The following is a 25,721-nucleotide window of genomic DNA, read 5'->3' as shown; positions in this document are numbered from 1 at the left end:
GTGTCTTGCTGAGCTGGAACCCTTTTGCACTCATTGCTTTGTCCTTGATACCTTCAAAGAGTATGGTTCAATATGAATCTAGTTCTAAGCTGCTCCATGAATGTGAGAGTATGGTTGGAGCTTCAGTACTCCTTCCTTCCTACACAATTACTTCTCTTATGAAAAGAATTTGGAGATGGAACCTTCCAGAGAGCCTCTGACTAAACTCTTTATACTGTAATTCAAACTTTGATTTTTAAAGCTCAACAAAAATATAACAAATTTAAAAATGAGGTTTTTAAAAAAATATGGATATTCTTTATCCTAGTTTAAATGGTAAAGTCAGTAATCCAAAACAGAACGTTGCAACTGTAGTGAGAAGGCATCTGACAATTAAAGCTTCATTTTCCTGCTACTTTTTTTTACAAACAGGATCAACATTTTGTAGTTGTTGCATTTAATCTGACTGAAGTTGTATTTGTGTTTGCACATGTGCTATTTCTGATTACTTTATAAATAGTAGTTGGTCACAGAGAATATTTGAGTGGAAAATTATGGTAATTCATATGTTGCAGATCTAATGGACTGCTGGTTTTTTGCTTTTTTCCTAATGATTTGATTTCTTTTTTCAAACCTTTGTCTTATACTTGCTTTTTTTTTTTCTTATTTTCAAGTGTCAATTTACAGTATCTGGTTTTACGACAAGAATGACTGTCATCGAATAGCAAAACTCATGGCTAAGTAAGTACTGTGGTCTTATTATTCTGTAATTCTTTTATGCAATACAGAAAAAAAATTGAACCTATTAAACATGTTTGTTTTTTTTTTTCTCACTCTCCTTGAATAGAAAATCACAATGTTCACAAATCATAGGCTATAGATACTTCAAGGATCTTTAAAAGTGTAATCAGGTAACAGACTAGTCTCGCCATGGCACAGGAGTCCATAAAGCACGTCTACCCTTTTTGCTGGATTGTGTAATATTCTGGAAATAACTGTAACCCAGCAGGTTCATTTAAAGTCAGTCTAGGAATAATCTCAGCTTTTTTGTCATCTTCTTTGTAAACTACTGTAGCCTGCCTTTTCTTGGGTCCCTGATGCCTGTATGGCAGCTTTATGAACACACAGAGGCAGAAGTGCCAAAGTTGGCATTATTGCTTTGCCCCTGTTCGTGGTGCAGTTACTCACATGCTCTTGTCATTGTAGCATCTCAGCACCCTAGAAAGTTTCTGAGATACAAATTATTTTGGGAGGTCAAAAAGCTGAAATATGTTCTTAAAATGTTGGAATTTTTTATGGTAGGTGTTGGAATGATTGTGGATTAAAACTATCTTTGAAACTGAAATTAGAGTTAATGTACCAAGCAGACTTTGGGGAATGAGTATTAAGCTTTATCACTTCAGACTTACGCAAGTGAAACTAGAGAAATCAAATGTGTACATTAAAAGATCTATTGGTTGGATATTGACAGAATACAGACAGTTAATTTTGCTGAGCTGGCTAGGACCTCATTTTAGTATGATTTTTAGTCTTCCATTAACTTGGTCAAAAAAGTTGTAAGTGATCTTTGCTAGCCTCAATACTGCTAGTAATAAGTCTTTCATTATCTGCAGGCATTTTTCATAAAGCCTTTCTTCATTATTAGATTATAGAATGTCTGAATACTTCCTTCTTCCTTTAAAATTGTGTATTGGTTTGGGGGTAACAAAAGTATTTGCAGAAGCCATTTTTATGCTGAGAAAGGTATTTGGTGTAAATATATTTACTTGTATCTGTTGAAAAAGCACTGTAGAATGAAATCACACTTAATTTGGGAGTATTTAAAGATTCCTATTAGGGAAAATGAAATGAAGGCATTCTCATTGCACATTACTGTAGGATGGAAAAGCTGCACTTCTGAGGCTGTTGTTACAAACTTGATGAAAAGCAGATTGATACTATTTTGCTGACATCCGTTTCCACAAACATCAAATTTACTCTCCCCCAAAACAGGTAGAAGGCAGACAGAAGAAAAGTAAAAATGCTGATACTTCTGTGTGCTTTTCTACAAGGAGGAAGCTGAAACTGCAGGAATTATTTCATCCCAGGATGAAAGATGTACTCAAGAAAACTTAAAATATCATTTTTAATTTAAAAAAAGGAAACTGAATCTTAGAGAACGAAAGCTGCATTTCAGTGCATGGTAGCAGGCTCCATCAGGCTTAGTTCAGTATATTTTGAAATAAATATTTATATTGTCTTCCAAGAGTATTAATTTTGTTCCACAGTTTTTATCTTTGTCTTGGGTGGAAATTTGGATTGGCACTCTTACGTTTAGGTGTGTCACTGATAGGAAAGAATACTGCCTTTATAGTACCTCAGAGCTTCAAGAACATAACCATAAAAGGTTTCGAGGAGATTTGCATTCTCTTTCCTGCTGTTTGACTTGACCTTATTGTGCCAGACTGAGTTAACAAGATTGCAGTCCTTCCATTTATATTTTGGTGCCTTATCTTTCAAAAGAAAAGTAAATTAGTGTTTGTAGGCTTTGTAATCAGACACTTCACTTCTCTCTCCCCCTCTCCCTGCTCCCCACTCCCCTCCCCGCTTCTGTGAGGCTGTGCCAGGTATATTTTCCATGCTATAACTGCAGATATTCTTAAGCAAACTGTCACAGCAGCTACCGTGTCCCTGAAGGAATGTGTGCTTCTTCCACTGTCTGATATAATGGAAAGAAGCAGCAGGCCTTGCTTAAAGATTTAATCCTGGATTGCATACAGAGCATGCTCAGTGTACAGATTTGCATTAGTTGACTTCTGTTCCCCAGCAAAGGTATTTGATGTGCAGAACTCTTTTGGTTTGTTTGTTTGTTTGTTTTTTTAAAGAATTCTAGAGTTTTCTGAAATGAAAAAAATTTGTAGGAGTCACCAAACTACTAACTTTAGAAGGAATTAATTTGGGTCAAGTTAAGTAGAGATGATTGTTTGAGGGATGAGCTTTCTAGAAGTAGGACAGAAACTAGGGTTTTTCAAATCATTAAACTATTGTGTTCTGACATGTACATTTGTAGAGATTTTTTATTTTTAGGTTAGTTTATAGGCTTGTTTTACCCCGTTTCAACGGTCAGACACAAACTGGCTTCTGAGATGGAGGCAGCAAGCTAGAAGTGAGAGAGTTTTGGGAATATGCTGTTTCACATCTACCACGTCACCACCTTCTGAATGTAACCTGCACAAGACAGAAGATGGAGGAAGAGCTATTAGGCAGTTCTCTACATGAGAAGATAATTTAATTGTTGTTAAAAGAAAAAAAAAAAAAACCACTTTAAAAGATAACCTTCATAATGGACAATAGAAAAATATGACATGTCTTTCAGAAATCTTTGTGAAACCTTTCTGTGAAATGGAGGTACTCCTTGAAGATGTTTTGCTATGAGACCAATTAGTAGTATTTTAATGCGAAGATGTTGTGTTGAAACCTTCTGGACCAACTAGTTAAGAACAGAAGGAGGGTCCCAAGACTGAAGCCTTTGCTTCATCTGTCAGGCAGCACGTGCATGACTTCAGCTGTCCAGAATTTTCCCTTTTCCTGGAGTCTTTATTTTTTCTGATCCAACTGTGCTGACACTTAAAAATCTTAGCCAAGTATTCTGGTTCTTTTACCTTGCCCTTTCTCATCCCTAGTTTCACAGTTGAGTTTAGGCAAGTCCTAAGTCAGAACTGTGTGACCGCGTGGGGTGCTAGAACAAAATGTTCTCTCAGAGTATCACCATAGAAACATTTGTACAGTATTGAGCTGCTTCATCCAAATGAGCACATGCTGCAGTTCTTGGAAATTTTCAGACAGTGTAGATTGGCCTCCCTAGTGTGAGCTTTGTTTGCAGGTGAGTGCTTGCTTACAAACAGAGAGAAAGCTGTACTAATAATGAGAAGCCAGTTAAATAAGCAGCTTGTATGATTAAAAATTTTCAAAGTAATTTTGAAAGCAATATTGAATTGTTAAAGGCCAAATCTAACCCTTCTTCAGATAAATGCAGCTAAACTCTAGTGAAGTGAAGGAGCTTGGTTGCTAGAAAACTGTGAAGAAGCTTCCAAGCCTTGAACTATTTTTTTTTTTTTTTTTCCCTCAGAAATAGCAACATAGAGGTACATATAAATATCTAATTACAGTCTGTAAAATCTAGAGTTACTCCTGAATCCTAACTGACCCAAAGAAACTGGAGGCTGGAATGATTGACACTTTCTGTGATTGTTATGATAGCACCTCTTGGCTCCCCCATCAGCCATCAGTTCCACAGCATGAGAGTTCTCATGTGATGTGCCAGCTCCAGAGCTCTGGCCTGTTTACAGTGCTTGTTTTTTCTTAACATATTTGATTAATGCAGGCTTAAAAAAGAAGGGATTACAGGCTGGTGTGTGTTTATTTCAAGAGGATAAGCTTTAGCGCACTGCACAGCCACGTATATCTTGTGAACTGCGTACGGATTAGAAGTATATGCTGCCTTTACTTTTATTAATGAAATGTACGAGGTATGCATCTTCTTCTTGTATATCTTAACTGTCTTGTAAACGGAAGTTGTTTGATACTTGAGGCAGGTGGGGGTGGAGTAGAAGTGGTGAATGAACCATAGGCGCCAAAGGTCAGAGGAAAAGTCGTGTTGTAGTCCTGCAGGTAATTGGAATGACTACAGGGCAGATAGAGAAGAAAATGGTTTGCCCTTCTTTCCAGAGCCTGACATGGGGGAGTAAGAGGTAACTTAACTAAGCCTCCTTGCAGACTGACTCCAGAGAAATCTGGTGTGAGCCAGCTCTCTTCTTTCCCCGTCTTTGTTTTGTTGTATAATGGTATGCCTTGTTGTAAATTGGAACTGTTCTGTAATTGATTTTTTGTTGAATAACATGGCTTGATTTGACTAAATATGGAAAAAATGCATGTTAGAAAGTAAATAGTAAAAAATGTATTTTACTCAGTCTGGTATAATACATGTGCTCTTTGTATAACACATGCTTGAATGTCCACATTTTATTGTAAAAATGTCTAAATATGACAGTTTTACAGAAGTAGTGTTTACTGTGGACAAACTTTGTGAGATGCAGACCAGTGCTGTCTGGATTGGAGATAAATCATACAGACCACTAGACAGTTTGACTTGTGTAAACCTTGTATCAAATGAAAAGTTCTGTAACTTTGGTCAACTGTGTGTTAGGTTTTTATTCAGGCAGAACAAAATGTGTAATATGCTGGGAGTACACTTTTCTGTACTGTTTTTTGCAAGATGTTAACTCCAGATGAAACTTTAAAATCCTGTTTCTCCTTTCCTGTTGTAGAGTGGTAGAACAAGAAGCTCAGAGATCGCAGCAAGTTTACCAGGACAGAAAAAGTCCCAGCAGAACCAATGGCTGCAATGAAAACAGGCCCATTGACATCCTGGAAATGCTTAATAAAGCCAAGGATGAATATGAACGAGTAAGGAAATGGGTTTGGTTTTCTTTTTCGTCTTTTTCTCCCCCCCCCCCCCCCCCCCCCCCCCCCCCCGCACCCTAATGAACAAATAAAAACACTACTACTACTTCTGAACAAGGAGCTTAGGACATCATATGGAGTCCACTGAAACAGCATGCCCTGTGATTTCTGAGAGAGAGATGATGGCGAATATCCTTATATATTAAATTGTCCTGCACAATACACTCTAACCCAAGATTGCAAAGTAATGCACCTAATCCATAATTTAATGGGCCTGTATAGTCTTACGTTTGAATTGCTACCTTCTGGGGCGGGGGGGGGGGGGAGTGGGGGAGAAGAAAATACAATTTTAAAAATCAATACCTGGAGATGCAGACACCACAAAATATTTTTCTAAAATAGGTGCTGCCTGGGTTGCTTAATCTCAGTACTCATCTACTGTCTTGTTTTGTGAGGTCATTGTCAAAGGAAACATGAACAAAAAGGTACATATGTAACACTGTAGAAGAACGTACCACTGAACATGCCTGGGTTTTTGATCTTGAAGTTCCATTATTGTAAATATTCCTTATAGTGGCTGACACTTTGGTTTTTCATTTTTTTCCTCTATACTGAAAGTCACTGGAGGAGAATCTACTCAGATTCATGCCATAATGAAGAGCATTCATTGAGCTGAACAATAAAACATTTTGGCATGTTGAATAATACAACAGAAGCCCCAAAACTTTGTGAACTATCTCATGTCTGTGATAGAAGCACACATATACAATGACTTAGAGAGAAGGGGTAATGTGGGGAAAAATTAGTATTTTTAAACTGTGGGATTTGCATGTTGCATTAATTCATAAGTTTTATGTGTGTAATTATCACCTTAGTGGGCAACTCTGCCTACTTTTTCATTATTTTTCATTTTTAAGCAAGCCTATCTGGAAACTAGTTTTTTAACACAACAGCTGTGTTTTGTTTAGAGAGAGGCATTCTCTGCCATTGTTTTAAGACTGATGTCTTGTTCCCTCTCTCAAGTACTTTACTAGGAAAAAGTCTCTGATTTCAGGCAAGATAGGTTGAATACTGATCATGTGATCCAACTTGAAATGTAGCTTTATAGACCCATTTTACAATGATTTCTATTGCTGTGAGAAAACTTTGTCTCTGGGAATAGCAAATAAAAATTGTAGCCAACAGCGTCTGTCTCTTCTTAGTCTCAAAAGAAGTCTTGTGGTATTGTAGATTAGAGATTTAGTCATTCAGTACATTTGTAGACTCTATGAAGCATACTTTTAATAGCTGTAGACTAAGTATAACAATACTGTTCCCCTATCCTTCGTTCCCCAATTTACTACTTCTGTCCTGTCTACTGTGTGTCTGTCTTTTTAATAAATTAATTGATTTCAGAAGGGGGAGTCTGGTATCTTTTGCCAGTGCTAAATTTGCAAGTTTACATAATGAGGGAGAATACTAGTTCTCTTAGGAAATAATTACTTTATATAGTCCTGAGGACCAAATTCATACCCGCAGGACAAGTATAAGTGTAATATGTGGGAGATCCAAAAAAGGAAACAAAGATTCTGAATACGCCTCTCCCCAAGTGTAATAATACAAGAATGTGTGATAGTAAAGTAATGTGTGAGTATAACGTTGCAGAGCTGTGGTGTGGTTTTTGTGGCTGTACTGGTGGGAGAAGGGTTAGCCCATTAGTACAGTGCTTGATTCCTTCCAGAAGTTGCTTGTGCAGCAGAGTTCCTTTGAGTACTTTGAGACTTTGTAGAATTCTAGACTGTTACAGTACAAGGTGCGAGGAGGAGAAAAGAAGGAACACATGGATTAAGCCTTGTATGAGCCAACTTAACTTGTCGCTTTGTGATGTAGATCGAGGGCAGGTGAATGTGACAAACCATGCAATATACTTGACCCAGGCTAGATACTAGTTTCTGAAAATCAGTACTGTGTTTTTTTCAATGCTTTAAATACTGATTTAAAAAAAAAACAAAAACACTTGCTTCTGATCCTCTGGGCTGAATTACATTGAATCTTCTGATTCAATGCTGTTTGGGGAGAAGTCTTTGTATGAAGGCCAGCATTGTGGAACTAGCAGCTTTTGTGAGAGCACAGAAGGAAGCATCAAAACCTAAATGGCTTATCTTTCAATGTTGTATCAACTGAGACGGATTTGAAGAAATTGAAGACTTTTTGGGAAGAAAAGAAAAAAAAAAAGTCAACCCAAAAAAAAGGTGACACACACCACAAGAACTCACTGTTTTGGTAGCACCCTCTTACGGTGTGATGAAGCCTTTCTCCTGCTTTGTCCTTGCAGTATTTGATAATACACATTTCCAACAGATGGCTCTTAAATTACTCAGAAAGGGTAGTCCAGCTTCTCCTCTCCTAATTTTCAGATCTTTTTCATGTGAGAATACTGAAAAACTTTTGCTAGAAACAGAGTTCCTAAGCGTCATGGATGAAGCTCTGTAGACAAGTAAAATACTGATAAACAGGCCATGGCATGTGGGTTTTGTGGTGGACAGTCAATGTCTGTGGTGCCTGTAATACAACAGGAAAATATGCAGGGCATGGACTACAGTAGAGCTATTACATAATTGGAGGTTTTGTGTCCTGATCTTAATTTGCTGCTGCTGCTGTTGTTGTGTGTATGTTTGTTTATTGATGCTTTTAGAACACGAGTGAAACTAGAATAATTATTTAATTTCCTTTTTGTGTGTGTGCATGTGTGTATGTGAACTGTAAACTGAATCTGTTGAACATATTAGGCTATGGGATTATGATTGTAGTTATGTAGAAGTTGCCAGACAAACAGAATTGAGCAATGTTGGTCACATTTCAACAAACTTCATTGGAGAATGTTCTGTTGACCACCTCAGCTTTAGCAACAAACCTCTGGCACATTAATTTTGGAACTCCTTGTAGGCAAGGTATGTCAATGTTAACATAATTAGGTAACCAACTTGTTTTGAAGGTTGCTTCTTGAGAGACCTTTCCTGTCTTAATTTTTTTTAATTATTTTATGGTACTCAGTAATTATGTATGAATTTGTATTTAGGAGCAGAAAGTACTTATCTGCCTGGTACATTCCAGATGGATCATACAGTAATCCTTGTGTGCAGCCTACATGAGATTGGCAGAGTGTCAGCATGAGAAGAGGGCAGAGAGAGTGAAAAAGGGATTTATGAAGGTCTGAGTGATTTAATCTAGGATTCCAAATCAGCTTAATCCTTCAAGTACTCGCTACATCAAGTCCATATGTGAAAATGAATGAATTCTGAGCTTTTTTTTAACTGAAGTGAATGGATGCTTTTTATAGTGTGGTGTTTTTTGTGTGTTTCAATATGAGCATGGAAACATCCTCTAGCGAAAAGAAAACTATACTTCGTCTGATTTCGTAACCACAAGGCATCCAACATTTCAGACACAAAGAGTTTTGACCTTCAAGTTAGGTGGCTAAAAGTCAGAAAGATGGGAGAAGTTGCTTTTTGCCTCTGTCCCTAAATCACAATATATAATCTTGGTTTTGCATTCATTGCTTTCAATTAGAAATTGAAAACGAAAGAATAATAAAGCTCAGATTGTTTTTTAACTTGTTGCTAAAAAGCTTAACTGATATTTTGCTGCTTTGGGTAAGTGACCAGAGCAATCATCATGTGTTGTGCTAAAGTTCAGCTATATCATATGCATAAGGTGTAGTTTACGTACTGAAAGCTAGACTGTTCTACAGTTTGGGTTTTTTCACTGGTGATTTAAGCTGTAATACAATTTCTATTTTTGTTTAGGCATATATGTATTAAAGGTGAAAGTCAACTCGATCTGTAAACATACTGTCTGTTACAATGCAACTCTCTTGTCTGTTTTTTGCCTTGTTCACAGAAAACCAAATTAACACCTTCTGAAAATACATGTACATGGTTAATTAAATCTGGTGGAAATAAGTCAATGACAAGCTCTCTTTGTTGTGTTAATTTCCCCCCCTCTCTCCCCCAGAATCAGATCAGTGACTTAAGTATTATATCAAGTTCTGGAATGCAACAAAATGCCAATCCTCCAAAGCCAGAAAGCCCAGAGCCTTCAGAACAAAAAACTTCATTACAAGTGCAAGAACAGGTATGTTTCTTCCAAACCTAAATAAGGTGCTATTATTTTTTTCATTTTTACTTTGTTTTGGTACCAAAATAATTTTTTCTTAGAATGCCTGCAATGTTGTCTGCTGAATAACTGCTTTAAATAAACTAGTGGGTTTGAAGACTTTTAAGATCCTAAATTCTGTCTTTTGACTTAGCATTTGAAAATATGAGGCTATGTCACACTACTATGAATATCCAAGTATGTTTAAATGGGCTAACTTGGATTCTGGAAGAAGTTAGTCCATGGTAATGTGCAGGTGGACTTGCAGAGCCAGGAAGCAACAAAAAAATTACCTCTGCCACATTATTGGACTGATTATGGCATGAGTCGGCTGTATACTATGTTGCAGTCTTTCACACATGAACTCAAGCCTTGTTTTGTCATGTTTGAGACATTTACTTAAGGTTTATCTGTGCTGCCTTCAAAGCTATACCTGCAGTCCCACAAACTTAAATCAACAGTGAATTGCTAGACAAGAAATGGAAAATGCTTCAGTCATGGCAGCACCGAATTCTCTTTGGCGTAACTGAAAATGTGTTTCCCTATCTTCTCTGTAGCTTGTATTGAACCTCTGCTTGTATGACTGACTGGTAATGATATCAGTCATCTTGGCTGATTCCTTCATACTTAGATTGTCAAAAAAGTGTGTGTGTTTTTTTGTTGATTTGCTTTGGAATTTTTTGTTTTGTTGGGGGAAGGGGGGAGTGTTGTTGGGTTTTTTTTTTTCCTGTGTTAAGAACTTTTTGACAGTATATTCCTTCCTCTGCAGGAAGGGAAATATTTGTTTAAAAAAAAAAAAAATTAGTGTTGTTGAGGAGGGATGTTGCTCAAATTGTGGTAATACTAGTGTTGAGATCTATTTCAGGTAAGTGTTAGATACAACATGTTGAATCAGCATGTATCCAAATATCCACAAATTCTAAAGCTTGATGTTACTCCTGTAATTAAAGTTTAAACCACAGTAAAAATGCTAGTGCAAATGACCTCTGCTTCATGTAAATGTTGTCTTTGAACTGAAGGAAACTTGTTACAAAATACTTAGTATCATGGTTGAAGTGGCTAGAATAGGTAGCAATAGTTCAGTATTTGGCTCCATTTTCTAGTAAGCATTTCTGCACAAGGAAGCTGCAGCTTCATACAAGACTTCTTAGAGATAAATTTAGGAAAAAAAAAAAGTTCTGCAATAAGTAAATTCCTTGTAACACTGAAGTAACTTGGGCCTGCTTACAGTGCCACCCAGTGGGCATGGAATGGTCAGTAGTGGTTCTCAAAAAATACCCCTCTGAGGTAAGCTGCAAGACCTGCCTCCCGTCCTTGCCATAGTTCACTGTTGTGATTCTGATGCAATAAACTACCGTGTCTGAAAAATTAAATGCCCTGTGAAAATGTGTGCAACCTTGCACTTAGTACTTGTAAACAAAATACTTCCGTAGTAGTAGTAAATTATTTCCAGTACAGATTAGGACTAGGGTGTGGGCAGTAGGAATTTGTTTTAGGGAATGGGGTAGTAACAGTTAATGAATTAAAATGAGAGGTGGGGAGTTTGCTGGGGTTATTGGCTATCACAGCCCCCTCCCACGCCCTCAGCAGCACCTCTGCTGACCCCTGGCAGCCAGCTCTGCTTGCTTCGTGCGTGGTCTTGAGACCTGGCAGCAGGGTTGCCTGAGGCTGTGTTTTAAAAGAAGATATTTTCTTTTTGGTCACTCCATGTAGACTGTACACAATCAGCTGAAGTGCCCCACCTGACAGGCCATGGAATTGCAAATCGGAAATCAAATAATTAGTAAAGGAAAAAGTAGAAAGATAAGATTCTAACAAATTGCTCTGAAGTAATTAAAGGGAAACAGACGATTTATAGAACAGGTGAAATGACATATTTTTAATTCTTTTGAGCTATTTAAAATAATAGCTGCAGAGATACTGGGGAAAATTAATTGGGTAACATAAGTGATAGTAATTCTGTAAAGCTAGTTAACTGGGTTCAGATATATCACAAATGTGTTTGTTCTTAATCACATTTTTAATAATGTGGGCAACTGGAAGACTACTGGAAAAACATTCCATTTCAACTGTAAAAATACATTTTTCATCTAATTGAAACAGGTGACCAGTGAAATTAAAAAATAGTGTACATATGATAAGTACACTGAGATTTCTAAACCCTCTCCAAAATATCACATTTGTATGTTGATTGACTGACTTCAATATCACAGATTTGAGAATAAAAATAAATGGCTTTTCTGTGATATTCTGAAGTTCAAGTTTTTTATCTTGGCAGTTCAAAATGAAAATTAGTTGTATCATGAAATGCTTTTGTGCCAGTGATGGGCAAAACTGAACCAGAACAGTGAAATTAAACTTTATAGTGCCAGCTCGGACTGCTAATTCATGTTTCAATATATCTGAAATTATTTCTGGAGAAACCCTTTGAGCAGCACTCTGTTCCTATGAAGTAAAGTGATCGTGTTGCTTTTTTGCAGCCCCTGCTGATAAGGGTCTTCATAACACACTGAGCTGACAATATGCTCAAAATATACCTCAGCCAGAAACGGGACAGGCAGAAGATGTGTTTTATACTTCAGGCTGGAAATTAACTTCATGTTTGAGACTGTGTCCATGTAAGGGGCTAGTCTGACTTGGATCAGAACATGGTAGAGATTTCTGTTTATTACTTGAGTATTGTAATGTATTAATAAAGAGAAGCTAGTCAATTTATTAAACTGCAGTGAAAAGCCGAGTTTGAAATGAGATGGAATAGTGATTTTTCTCTTAATGGAATCTTTGCAGTTGAAGGACAGGTCTCCAGAACAATAAGATCGGTGGAGAAACGAAAGAACAACTATCTAGGAATAATTCCTTACATAATTAACAAGATGTATGAACTATAGGATGTCTCAGCTGCAAAATGAAAATGTGCTTGACTTTAAGCTAGCTAAAAATGAATAACAACAATAGCAGTAGAGATTAGTAACCTGGGCAGAAGTCAATATGATTTCAAGCTCAAGATTTTTTTGTTAGGCTGCTTGCATGCTACCTGTCCTGCCATACTTTCACTGCTGTTATCTGTGCTAGAGCTAGCATAGCAATGTCATGGTACAGTAGCTGTCATTGTAAAATAGCATTTTTGTTTAGAAATACCATCAGAATACACTGGAATTGTGCTGCAGGCCATTCGGTCTTCTGAACAGAATGTTGTATTTTAGTCCAGCTGTTTTACATAACTTCTGGTCCTGTGCAACCTAAAAAAAAAAAAAAGGAAAATTTTGAGATTAAGGGTGTTAATAGCTGTTTGTTTTCTCTTTAGTGAAACACATTTTTTAACAGTTTCAGCAAAATATTAAGATGATGGTATCCTTACAATTAGATTTTTCTATCAATGTCAGTGCTGTAGGCTAGATGTATATTTTTAGGAGAGACTAAAGGACTGGTAGATGTAACTGTGTGTGTATATATACACACTTTTCAAGGACATACGGATACATAGGTGTAGGTTTATACAGATTCTTTTGCTTATTGTAACATCTATTGCATTGTTAATAAAAAGGGTGAGAAGAACTGTCTAGGCATGTAATGCTAGATCAGTTGTATACCTTCAGGTTTCTCTGTTCTTTTCCCATCTTTTAGGCTATTTAATTATTACCAACTCTATAAAATTCTATTTGTGTTTTGTTTAACATGTATGTTAGTTGTTCCCTTCTCTCCCCCGAAGTGCCTTGTGTAGTTAGGGCTGATCAATGGTGGCAGGTGCCATCTTAATGACAGAATCCATAGCCTTCCCCCTTCTTTACTACTAGCGCACAGTCTGTCTGTAGGAGGTTGTAGAGAAAAAGCTTACATAGACGGGATGTTCTCTGTAAATGAAATTGATTTTAAAATTCCTGTAAATAGGGCACACTGAAATTGATTTTAAAATTCCTGTAAATAGGGCACACTTGATATCCAACTGTACTTTAAATGCATTTGTTGTTGTCTTTTATAGTTTTCTTGAAATTGTAATAGACAGTGCGAGATGCACAGTGGTAGGTATATTTCTAAACTGAAAACTTCCTTTTCCCTTCTTTCTAGCCATTTCAGTCAAGGCAGAAGCATCTGACTTTGGAGGAACTGTTTGGAATGTCTGTACCAAAGGAACAACCCGCAGCTCCATATCCCAATCCAGAGAGAATGGAAAAGTTGCAGACTGACACCTCTGCCAGAGAGCAGCACAGTTTGCTCTTGCCTTTTTCCTTTGACCAGTCAACAGTAATGCAACAATCACTAGGGAAATCTGAAAGTCCAAGCGTTAAAACCAGTGCCAATCCTTTGAATCAGCAGGAATGTTTAACACCTATGCTAATACCTCCAGCTTCAGTTTCCCAGCCTGATGTAAAAAATGTTTCAAGCTATTCAGTTCGTTTAAGCCCTATTCTTAATTCGGCCTCGACAATGGAAGCTGCCCCTGCTCAGATGCTTCCTGGCCTAAAACAAAACAACAGTATAATGCAAGTTATGCAGCAAGCTGCCAAGCAGATATCCCCACTAGTGAATCAGCCGGCATCTGAAGTGAACCACACTCCTGGCCAAAGCCAGCTTATAACGCCATTGACATCAACAAATACAGGAACTGTCTCAAATACATCCCATACAAGTGTTGATCTTCTCCAGAAACTCAGGTTGACCCCACAGCATGACCAAATGCAACAGCAGTCTCTCACTAAGACTTCCTTAACACCAAGCATCTCTGCCTCGCTTGGCCAACTTGCAACACCAGAAAGTTTCAAAGAATCTCACAGCAAGCCATCAACCTTGAACAGCAAGATAATCTCTCCCCTTCAGGTATTCTGTGCATTTTTATATCCATGAAGCTTTAGACTGTTTTTAAACTATATGTATTTTCCCTTGGAAGGGCTTCCACTGTGTGATATTGATCGAATTGCTAGCTTAGAAATCCAATTCCATTAGTTTTATATCATTGTCATCTGCTATCAGTGACAGACCTGTCTGTAGAGGAGGAGGTTTTTCAAGATGGTGCTGCTAGGGGATGAATAAGTCCTAAAGAATTCATCTGTACTTGTGTCAGAAAAATACTGCTAAGAACTGGTGATCTGAGAAGGGACAGAAGGTTACAGGCTGATCAGTGTTACGACAGTTGATGCTGTGGAAGTCTAGCCTGTTCTTTCTTTGAATGTACAAAATTAACAATTTCCTGTTTCTGGTTATTTTGCTTTGGATGTTTTGTACTCCTTCAATTTTGAACCCCTTCTGCTGGGCATACCTGTGGGCTACATTGAGATATTGCTAGTTATTTAGTAAAATGGATCATAAACTGATTTATTTTGTCTAATTGACTGCCTTGGTTTCTTTTATCTTAGTATCACTTACAAAGGACCTCTTAAACTTTTTATTTCTTGGAGGAGACTGTTGTCTATGCCCTAACATAAGCCAAAGCAGTAAATTTGTTTTGAGAGACTAGGTGAAAATGTCACTGCTAGTGTGTAAGGTTAATGCATGTGGCTTTGTGTTACAAATTATTTTCTATCAATTAGTGTTGCTCTGCTGTATAATTGGCTACTTCAGTAGTAACAACATTGAGTTTGGGTTATTGGATTTCTTTTTTCTCCAAAGGCAGTAACTTTCTGTAGTGCACACCTCTGAGGTTATCCAAAGACTTCTCTTCATTTTGTTGCATTATTATTTTGTTTTATTTACATTCATGCAGACTAGGCCAGCATTTGATTGTGTCTTCTCACATCTTGGGTACAGTGATAATGCAAGAATAAACAACAAACAAAACTACTTACAGCTACATTGGCATGAATTTCCTAATGTTTATTATTATCCAGTGCTTGTTGCTGGGTTTTAACAAGATCTTTGGTAGTCCTATCTGGGTCAGCTGCTACTCTTTGCTGTGACTGTGGTAATGACTTACTCATAACAGACCTAATCAAAAGCTCAACTCTTCAGCCTGTAACTTGTCCTAAGCATTATTTTAGAACACACTGTATTTTTCAAGTGTTGCTTTTCTGTCCTCAGAAGAATTGTCCCTGTTGTAACGTTTAAGAAATGTGTGTGTGTTCATTGTGCTGTCTTTCTAATTACCTTATTTCTAATCTACTGCTGTTGCTGAAAATTTTCGAGAAGGCTGTGACTGCTACATGCTAGGATTATTTTACTAGCGATCACCTTTGAGATGTTTGGACTGATTCATTTTGCAGAGGGAGGAGGCGGTCCAAGTACAGCGTTGAGCAGCTATCTTGATCTAGTATTAGCTTACAGATCTAAGAACTGTACATTCTGAGGGGTATTTTTCTTTCATGTACTATTAAACCTTGTTAGAGATTTGACTGAAGATTGTGACATCTTTGAGCATTTAGAAAAGCTGGCTGAGTTTATGCACAACTGCCCTTGACTGCGTTTATTCAATGTCTGCCTGATAGCCTTGGGAATTAGCTCTTCATATGTCAGTCTTCCACCCTTTTTTTCCTTCCACCATGTCCACTGTGTGTACATATTTTCATTAGACAAAATTCTCCATAGTCCAAATATACTCTTAAACTAGCAAAAGCCTTCTAAACTCTTTGTAATTAGACTTTAAGGATTTGATCTTGTGCTTGTTACCACTTCATAAAGCTAATTTTATTTTTGTCGCTAAAGACTATCAATTCCCTGACTGTTTTTCGTTGCAGTTCAAGTAAGCTAAGTACTGTCTGCTGTGAAGGGTTTTTTCCTGTTCTCTGTTGCCAAGAGCTATTCCAAATGGCTATAACAAGTCCTTCAAAGAACGCCACAAGAATTTACTGAAGTACCTTATCTACATGCCTTTCATTGTGTTTTCTACTATTTTATAATACTTGAATTTTATTATATTATAGTCTTGAAATCTGACTAGAGAAGTATCTGGATGCTGTTTGTAAAGGCATAAAATACTTCTGAAATTCTAGCAGAAAACAGCATTTAATTTTTATGGACGTTATTAGGTCAAGCTCCTAGAAGAAAATACTGAATTTAACCTTCTTGGCAGTTTACCAAACTGATTCCAACATAGTGAGCTCTTCACTTTGTAGCATTTGTTTGGTTCACAGTTTCAGTGTTTTAATATTTAGATTATTTTTTTTTAACTGTAGTACTCTTTCTTCAGGAGTGTTTTGTTATGGCCCTACAGGTTTGCAGTAACACTGAAAGCATAAAACATAAATTCAAATCTTTCCTCTTTTTCTAACTTCCCATCGATTATATCAGTTTTACAAAATGGATCAAATTACATCTAAAATCTGTTGGAATTTGCATTTCTACGCTTTCATAAAAAAAGAGAACCACCACTGGAAGTTGAGCTGTGGATGCTAACTTGTGAATTATGCTTTCTTTTTAACTTAGGCTGTACAACAAAACAAGGAATCAGAAGTATTTCCACAGCCGAAGACTCTGTCTAAAGCAAGTCAAGTAAGTGAATCAGTACTTCTGCTAATTGTTTGGTTTTTTGTTTTTTTAAAAAAAGCGGGGGGGGGGGGGGGGGGGGGTAGAACTGTGGTAAGCAGTTGGTATCTCAAATAGTCATTGCCCACTGACCACATTTAAAGTGCTGTTATGAAGCAGAAACAAGCTGTACTGAAGCAAGGGGGAGTTTCTGTAGACTGCTATGAATGAGTACACTTTGTTGTACAATGCCTCATATTGTTGATGCTAATGCAGAAATGAGAATACATTTTTGGATCTGCAATCTTGCATTGAGTTTGCACCACTTGAACTTTCCTTATAAACAAGCAGTACTAATGCTGTAATATTTCAGTAGGGTCTGTTAGCCTTAGCCCAACCTTAAGCACCGCAGAAGCATAAAATGCAATCCTTGCCTTACTGTCTCTTTGTTTTCCTGAGATACCTTGTGTTTTATGAAAAAGATAAGATGGAAGATAAAGAAAGAAAAGAATAACAAGCATTTGTTACTGCAAAACTTTCTACTAGCAAGTTTTAGTGATCTAAATACAGATTTAGCATTATTAGAACTGCCTTTGAATAACAGTTCAAAATAATGTCAATATGAAACTTCAGGTTGCAGTTAAATCTTCAAGAATTGGTTTTAATTACCTTTTTGTTATGTATTCTTTTCAAGATACCATCTGTAATTTAATTCTACTTTTCCTTTACGCACCCCCTCCTTTTTTCAAATCTGTTAAATTGCCTCATTCTTGTCCAACTTGCACCATATAAAAGCAGTTACAGTAGCATGCCCAGATCTGATTGTGAAGGCAGGAAATATGGTCATGCTTAAAGTAAAATGCTGGTTTAGCTACTGGCCTGCTATAAGACAAGCTATATAGTCTGTTCATTACACTGTTAGTAAATAAATATCTAAAAAGTATTTTACATGTGTTTTTGTATTTTAAGAAACATGTGCATGTTGTGTGGTAAACTGCATTTGTTGGTTTAAACACGTTCTCTTCAGCTGAAATCCCGTGCTGTAAGTCTTCACAGTTTTGACTATAAGAAAATCAATTTGCTAGTTCTACTAATAACATAGTAGAACTATATTATTATATACAGTAGAACTATTGATGTTGTTATATATGCATTAACTTTAGACGGCTTTGCAGGTTTTTTTCTTCTGAAGATTTTTGATTATCCAAGGGGAGCTCTTTCTGTTGATGTCAAACATCTTTACATATCACATTTAGTCTTGCTTTCTTTTGAGTGAGATTGGCTTGTTTTCTTTTTTTTTCTCCCCGTTTTGGTTGTTCTGGAGGCCTGAGGAAGATGTAGACTATCATAGTGAATAATAACTGCAGTTATCAGGAGATGTCAGAGTTGCTCAAAGCTGATGTTTATTAACATCCACTTTATGCAAACATAATATTCCTATACATTTGCAATTTATGTTTAAAAGCAAAAGTGGTAAAGGCGGTGTGTGGATTTCTGTAATGAAATGGACATAGACCTGTGGAAGAATGAGGTGAGAAGATGGTCTTCAAAGTATTCCCATTCCCCCTCCCCTCAAGGGAAAATTTAATTAGAATAAGAACGTTTCAATGTACTCCAACGCTTTATAGTTCTTGACTCATTTTAAATATCTTTGAGATACTTTACTTCAAATTATAAGTGTATTTGTTGGAGACCATAGAAGTGGAGGGGCAGGAAGCAGGACCAGCCTTTCTGTAAACTCCTAAGGAAAATAATTTGCAAAACAACCCCAGGCACCTTTGGTTACCTAGGTGAAAAGCTCATCTTTATTCTATGTGTTATGTTTCAAAAATTGTGGAAGGTCGCAACCACATGAGGAGAAAGGAGTCTGCATACAAGAATATTGAAGACTGTTATCTTCTTCAGCTTTTAAAATGAGAATTACTATTGATATTAATCTTCATAGGTAGATATTTCTCCATTAAGAGCAGCTATTCTGTAATATTTGACTGAATAATAGTGGCTACAATTTATTTATTTTTTATGCTCATCTCTCCAGCCTTTATAATAGCATTCATCTCACTGGACATAGTGCTTATTAATTTTCTGTTCTTTTACAGGTTGTACCTCCACAGTTTGTTACAGCTACAACTACAGTAACTCCTTCAATCCTCTTGTCTCCTAGTGTTTTTCAGCAATCAGCTACAAAAGCTACTGAAGTGGAGAATAAAGCCAATTCTTCTTCGCCTTTAACGCTTGGAACAACAGAAATTCAGACTATACCTCCTACTGTTCTCAGTAGGTCTCAGCTTCAGGAAGCACTGATACATCTAATAAAGGTCCTGTCTTTACAGAGCTCAATTTCTGAGGGATGGGGTTCCAAGTACTGAGAAATTCTGTACCCCTATAACTCCTTTTGCCCTGCAACATTACGAAAGTTGTTCCTTTCTGTTGGAAGGGGTACGTTACTCCATGCTGAACACATAGTGTGGCACAGCTTGCTCCTTTTGGTTGTGAGATGGAGGCCTTGGAAGGACAGAGTTGTACATTGGATGTGTCCTTGTACATCCTTGTGAATTTGTAGACAAGTGAGGAAAAATTTGCACTAGTAGAAGCAGTGGGGATGTGGGGGTTGGTTTTGTTGCCTTTATAAGTGTTCCTGCTTTCCCAAGGAAAGCTTTCCTCTTTCCAGTTCCCTGGAACTGTTCCTGATCTTTAACTGAAGTATTTGTCTTTGAAATGAAAATTGCAAAGTTCTAGTTCTGCTATTTCTAGGGACTAAAAAGTTCAGCTGAACTAAATGTGTGATGTTGGGAGCAGCCATGCATTGAGACCATTTTGACCTCTAATATCATGGTGAAGTTGCCATGAATGACAAACTGTTCTTTAACTCATGATTGTCTTGCCCCCTCCATGCTCATGTTAGCAGAGCTTATACACAAAATGCAAGTCTAAAAATAATAAACAAAATATCTTCCCAGCGATAAAAGTTGTTAGGACCAAAAAGGGCCACTACCAGATCCCATTGTTAGCTAGGTTGCCTGATTTATCTATGTTGTTCCTTTTTGCATAACCTTTTTTTGTATTGGTGTGTATGTGTTTTTTTTTTCTCTCTAAAGACTTAAACTAGCTTACTCATAAGTCTTGCAACTAAGCTCAACTGCCAGCAGCCTTATTCTCATTAGAGACGTAGCACGCTGATTCTCACCCAGTAGTCTGAAGAACATCATTGTGGTGACTGTAGACTTTAGAGAGCCAATTGGAATATTTGTCTCCAGTCTTCTCTTTATATAGAGGGATAGCTGAATGAAGACCAAAATAGGCATGGCCTGCAGCATAGGAGTACTTGCACAGCCCTCCAAGCAGGATACCAAATTTGCTGTGCAGATCTTATGAAAAGAATATTACATCTTCACACTAGCTGATTAGATATCAGTTTTGTAAACTTGTCATTTAAATGAATTAATCTCAAGAAATATCTCTAAATATTGTCTATAGATTAAACTAATACACTTCCCAGTCATGCTTTGACATGAGAAATTTTTGTATAACACACTGCAATCCCTTTCACGCTGGTCTGACAGACAGAAGTAACATTACTTCTGACACTTGTGCCGACTTTGTTTGGGAGCCTGTACACAGGATGGAATTCTCAGTGTCTAAGACTAAGGTTTGGACCCTGGAGGGAAGTGAAATTAATGTGGCCAAGGCTGACCTAGTGACCCCTGGTTTGTTTGTTTGAGCATCCAGTGTGCTTAGTGATCTCTTTAGCTGTCTTACCAGCTTCATGGTTCAAAGTCTGTTGTCCAAAAAGCATTGCCTTTTGTACAAGTATGCAGCTAGTTCCCCTCTGTTAATTCTCTGGTAGCTAGCACTATAAGGAATCCTTATGCACAACTTAAATGGCATTAAATTAAACTTTTTTTTACATCCTTTTACTAATGTTTCTAATGTGTTTTTTTTCCTGCAGAATGATTCCCGTTTTCTCAGCACTATTCATGAAGTCTACTTGCAAGTCCTAACCAAGAATACAGACAACATTAAGCTATAATTGAAGCTGAATCTACTTAAAATATATCCATTTTAGAAACAATTATGGTTCGTCTATAAAACTAATATTTTTGTAAAAGAATATTTAGTTTTTGACGTCTTAAATTTGAACCTGTTGGGAAAGACTATTCCTTAAATACTTATGAAAGTAATGTTCTCAGAAGTGATCTAGGTTTTCACTGTGATCATCACCAGCAAACCTTTGTTTTTATTGGGGAGGGGACTTAAGTTGCATTTGAGCTCTCATTAGAATTAAGTGAATGTGCAAATGTTTGCTCTGGCTTTCATTCCTAGCTGTATTCACTGTTCAAGGATTACAGACTCCATACTATTTAAACCAGCAAATACGTAGTACAGTACACTACACCATGCCAGAACAAAATTCAGTTGTGGAAACCTAGCTCCAGTTTGAAGGACTGAGGAAAAGGAGGGCAAAATGCCTTGTGATTAAGTTGGCAGGTGTGGGGAAGGTACGGATCTGGAAGCTAGGCCTTTGGAGCTAAATCTTTAACAAAAGGTCTACAAATTTTATTTGCTCAATACATTGACAGTCTCTAGCTAATGCACATAAATTCATCTTTTAAATATTCCATTAATCTTATTTGCTTCTGCATCGCTGACATTAAACAGGTATCCAAGTGAGTTAAGGCCATTTTCTCTAAAAAGGTAAAATTTGAAATATGCAAAATCCTCAGTGATTGTATAATTTTTTTTTTTTTTAAGCAACAGAGTAGTTCTGTTGCATGTTGAAGTTCTTGTTTTAAATTTATCATTAGGAGCCCATCACTGGAAGACCCTCTTCCTATTCAGCAGTGTTTGATATCATTTAAATACTTTTGTTTCCCTTTTAGCTTAAGTATGGACCACATCATAGTTGGCTTTCATTCCTCAGTTGCATTGGAACTGCAGTGTTGAAAACTATGCAGATGGGGAACAAATGCATGCTCTTCTTCTGTTGCCCTCTCCCCAAACTGTTAGTGCACACTTCACAGTCTGAAGTTTATCTAATTATAATGATATTGCTTCTAATATGTGATTTAGTAATTCACTATTCACTAATGTAATTTAACTGGATACTTTCCCATTTCAAATCAGAAAATTTCTAATTATGGTTTCTTATGCTGCGGTGTTGGTTCACCCATGGCTTGTACTTAAAGGCATGCCAAGGTAATTAATAAGACTTCAGGTCCCAACTTTCTTCAGCAATAGTAGTTTTAAAGGATGCTTTTCCAGTAGAAAAGTTGTTGTTTATTGAGTAAAAAGATAATCTGTAGTGAGTTATGATGCACTGCTGCTTTCTTTTCCCTCAAGCACTATTGAAATATGAAGAAAAAAAATGTTTGGCTCCTTACAACATACATGTGTATATATATATCCTAAGGAATATCCTAAGGATTAGTTAATGTTGACGTAGTCAAGGTGCACAGTCATTTCATTGGAAGCTAGTAATTGAGCTTTAATCGTGACTTGTTCACAAATCGGTATGTTTTAGATACAACAAATATTTACGTTTTATGTATTTGATCTATTTTAGTTTTTTCATAGCTTTTTAGTGGAAAATATATTTTGTTTAGCACTACCTGCCTTCTGTAAAGCTCTTCTCAGCCTTTGAGTTCAGTGTTTCTGGTTAAAATCTATAGTATTTTGTTAGAAAAATGTGCAAAATTCAGGGAAAGATGCTAATATCATGTACATTCATCAAGAAATATATTGGCTTTAATGGTAGCATTTGAATTCAGCAATATAACTCAGCCTTGTTAAGGAAGATAGGAGCTTCCTACATAAATTCTAGAGTTATAATACTGTGTATGCGCATAAAAATGAGACTCAAATTAGATCTAAGGTCTAAACTAATTTGTTTTGTTGGGTTTTTTAGAAAAAGTTTCACTAAAAGGGACAAACAAATGAGCAGTTCCTCTGAACAAAAATGGATAGCCTAAACCAAATAGAGAGTTGCTTTTTATCTGGATTTAGCAAAGATGAAGTCCATAACTTCTCACTTCTTATGGACAGCTTCTGGTTTCTTCAAAAGAAGATTTGTTAAAAGTTTCTAAGAATAGATATACTGGCAGCTGATAGTGCATATTTGTACTGTTTGCTAAATACAGTCATACCCAAAGATCTGTAGAAATGATAGGAAGGAGTTGTATTTTGAGTTCTTCAGTCATACACAGTCGACAAAAGTACTACTGCTTAGAGTAGCAATGCTGTTACGAGAGTTTGACTCTACTTTGAATATCCTTGTTTCCAGCTGTCCAGGAACCCCCACAAGCAGTTGGCAGATCCTTGCTTTACTTTGTTTTTGTAGTGTAAGAGTAGCAATACATTATTGGTTTACTTCCCCCCACCCCCAACTTTAAAAATGAATTGGAAGAGAAACGGGGTGAAATCATAGTTACTAGGCAGGCATTTTTACACCAAGCAAACCTGTTCACCCTGAACACCTGCACGTGTTTGTTCCGACCTCTCTACATGTAGCCAACAGACACTGGAACCAGCCTAAGTGTCACCCAATACACTGCAGTTAGTCTGCGATTTATGACAACTGCCAGGGTAGTTGGTTTAACAGATAAACCTCTCTAATGAAAAGCTGCATTGTAAAACACAAGCTCAGCTACAGTGTAAAATTTGAATTTTTTTTTTAAATGTGGACTGTGTTATTTAACAACTTTTGTTTCCTGATTATTTTAACTTTTTGTATAAATCTAAAATTACCAGCTTGTTGAAGTGCTTGATTCCTGTTAGCTGCATGTAGGGATAACTAGTATGTAGCAAGTTACCATGGGTCATTACAGGAAATTATTGTGACCATTTTCAATTTTTTTTAAATTTTTTTTATTTTTGGCAAAACTACTGGCTTAATGGCATTTTACCTATTAGTTCTGAGAATTAAAAGATTATTAGTTTAGACTATACTCCCCAAATTAATTGTATTATCTAAGCATGTATTTTGTGGCTAGTGTTAAGTCACTTTAAAAAAAAAAAAAAAAAAAAAAAAGACAAAAAAAACCACCCTACAAACAAACTCAAACCTAATCAAAGACAGTTTCAAAACGTACAGCTGCTGAACTGATCAGGAAAATCAAAATTCTCAGTTTTGTAGTTAGACTGTATCAGCTGTTCTTTAATAATGCAAAGTTTGTGAAAGGTGCCTAACAGCTATTAACTTAGAAGCAGTATATCTTTCCAAATTAAACAAGATTTGCAGAATGATTGAATCAAGTTAAAAAAAAAATTGTGATTCATCTTGATTTCATATAAAATGTTTAATTCTGTGTATAAATACTCAATATAATATTTAAATGCTGCTGGATGTATCTCATTTTTGCTTGCATTTCTAATTGCTTTATTTGCTATATTTCTGAAACTCATTATGCCATGTGTAGTCACTGATATAATTTCTGACATAGTTTTGAAAACAAACTTTAATTTGGGACTTCTTGTTTTTAAAAGTGTTCTAAACAAATCAGCCACCTTTTTGCCAGGTATTTGGTTTGTTTTGTACAGCATATCTTAACAGGAGGAATGTGTGCAATATATGTATCACCTCAGTTTTGTCTGGCAACGTTACAAAAACGTTAAGATGCAATATTCACTTCAAGCTGGAAAAATTGCAGTATCTCTAATTTGGTGGTGTATTTATTTTTATCTATTCAGTGTATGGGCATATGGTTAGTTAGGGGTTTTTTTATGTACATCGTGTGCTTTTAGTAATTTCTGAGTTTTATCACTTTTGTGGATGCACCAGTTGTACCCATTTGCATGTTGTTTCAATATGAAGACCATGGGGAAGGCGGGCTTCAGGAAAGGCTTCTGGAAACCAGGAATGAGAATAATTGTAAGCCAATAAATGTAGATACTTCATCATTAACGTTTTTGGTATGGTATGGATTTTATAGCACCTATGTATGTTTGCAGTTATTAAGTTATTGCATAAATGTTTAAGAATGAGCATTTTTTTTCATCCAAAATTTTGTATGTTTGCAAATATATTTTTGTAATAAAACTTCAAAACAAATGTTTCAGCACCTCCTAAAATCTTCCAATGTTTCCTTTTATTTCTAGAGTTCTAGTAGCCTGCTAGAAGGGTAAGTTTAGATTTTATTTAGGGTTAATGTTTTCCAGGAAGAAACTTGAACTCCTTAGTTCCTACTGGGGGCAAAACCAAATTGCATTTATGCACTAAAGAAAATGCAGCATGCCTGCTTGAAGGGCAGTTGAGAATAGCGTCTGTCACTTGTAACAGCTTCTGGCTATCCTCTGTATTGCTCTAAGTAGGCTCGCATTTTGAATTTGATAAACAGACCAATTTCCTTTCACGTTAAGAAATGCAGCTGCAAGTTCACTGTCTTATAAATACAGCTGTAACTGGTTTTAGTGCCTTTCCTTATCACTTTTTTTATGGTATCCCCTCTCATCTGTCTAGACATGGCATATAATACTCAGTCCAGTGTTGCTCTCTGATTATAGTCTTTGGAAATTGCAGTTTTCCTCTTACCACATCTGATTGGTATCATGCAACTGATTGATCCAAATTTCACAAAGAAAAATAGGGAAGCTGTTGAGGAGGAAAATCATAGCAGAAGTTTTGTTGGAATAGATCTTGAAATTAAGTAAAACCTTATGCCAAAGTCCCTCTAGTCTTAGCTAGATGCTTATTCCAATTCTAACTACTCCTAAGAGTTGGAGATTGCGAGGCATACCAAATGTCAGGAGAGGCCACTGAAGAATGGTGCCTGCTGCTC

The 25,721-nt window shown here is 36.6% G+C and overlaps 1 protein-coding gene across 1 annotated transcript in view; it reads left to right on the top strand.

Annotated features, from left to right (window-relative positions):
* The window catches only part of DCP1A (decapping mRNA 1A), a 35,754-nt gene extending 10,758 nt beyond the window's left edge, over window positions 1-24,996 (top strand). Inside the window, exons 4-10 of the mRNA XM_068409588.1 lie at window positions 654-720; window positions 5,286-5,424; window positions 9,415-9,534; window positions 13,621-14,370; window positions 16,909-16,974; window positions 19,047-19,265; window positions 20,897-24,996. Of these exons, the coding sequence (XP_068265689.1) occupies window positions 654-720; window positions 5,286-5,424; window positions 9,415-9,534; window positions 13,621-14,370; window positions 16,909-16,974; window positions 19,047-19,265; window positions 20,897-20,977 (1,442 nt within the window). The 3' untranslated portion in view covers window positions 20,978-24,996. The remainder of the gene's footprint in view (window positions 1-653; window positions 721-5,285; window positions 5,425-9,414; window positions 9,535-13,620; window positions 14,371-16,908; window positions 16,975-19,046; window positions 19,266-20,896) is intronic.
* Window positions 24,997-25,721: the final 725 nt, after the last annotated feature.

This window comes from Nyctibius grandis, chromosome 10 (assembly GCF_013368605.1).
Source record: "Nyctibius grandis isolate bNycGra1 chromosome 10, bNycGra1.pri, whole genome shotgun sequence".
Taxonomy (NCBI): Eukaryota; Metazoa; Chordata; class Aves; order Nyctibiiformes; family Nyctibiidae; genus Nyctibius; species Nyctibius grandis.
Note: the sequence above shows the minus strand (reverse complement) of the source record. Positions and strands in the feature narration are given on the sequence as shown.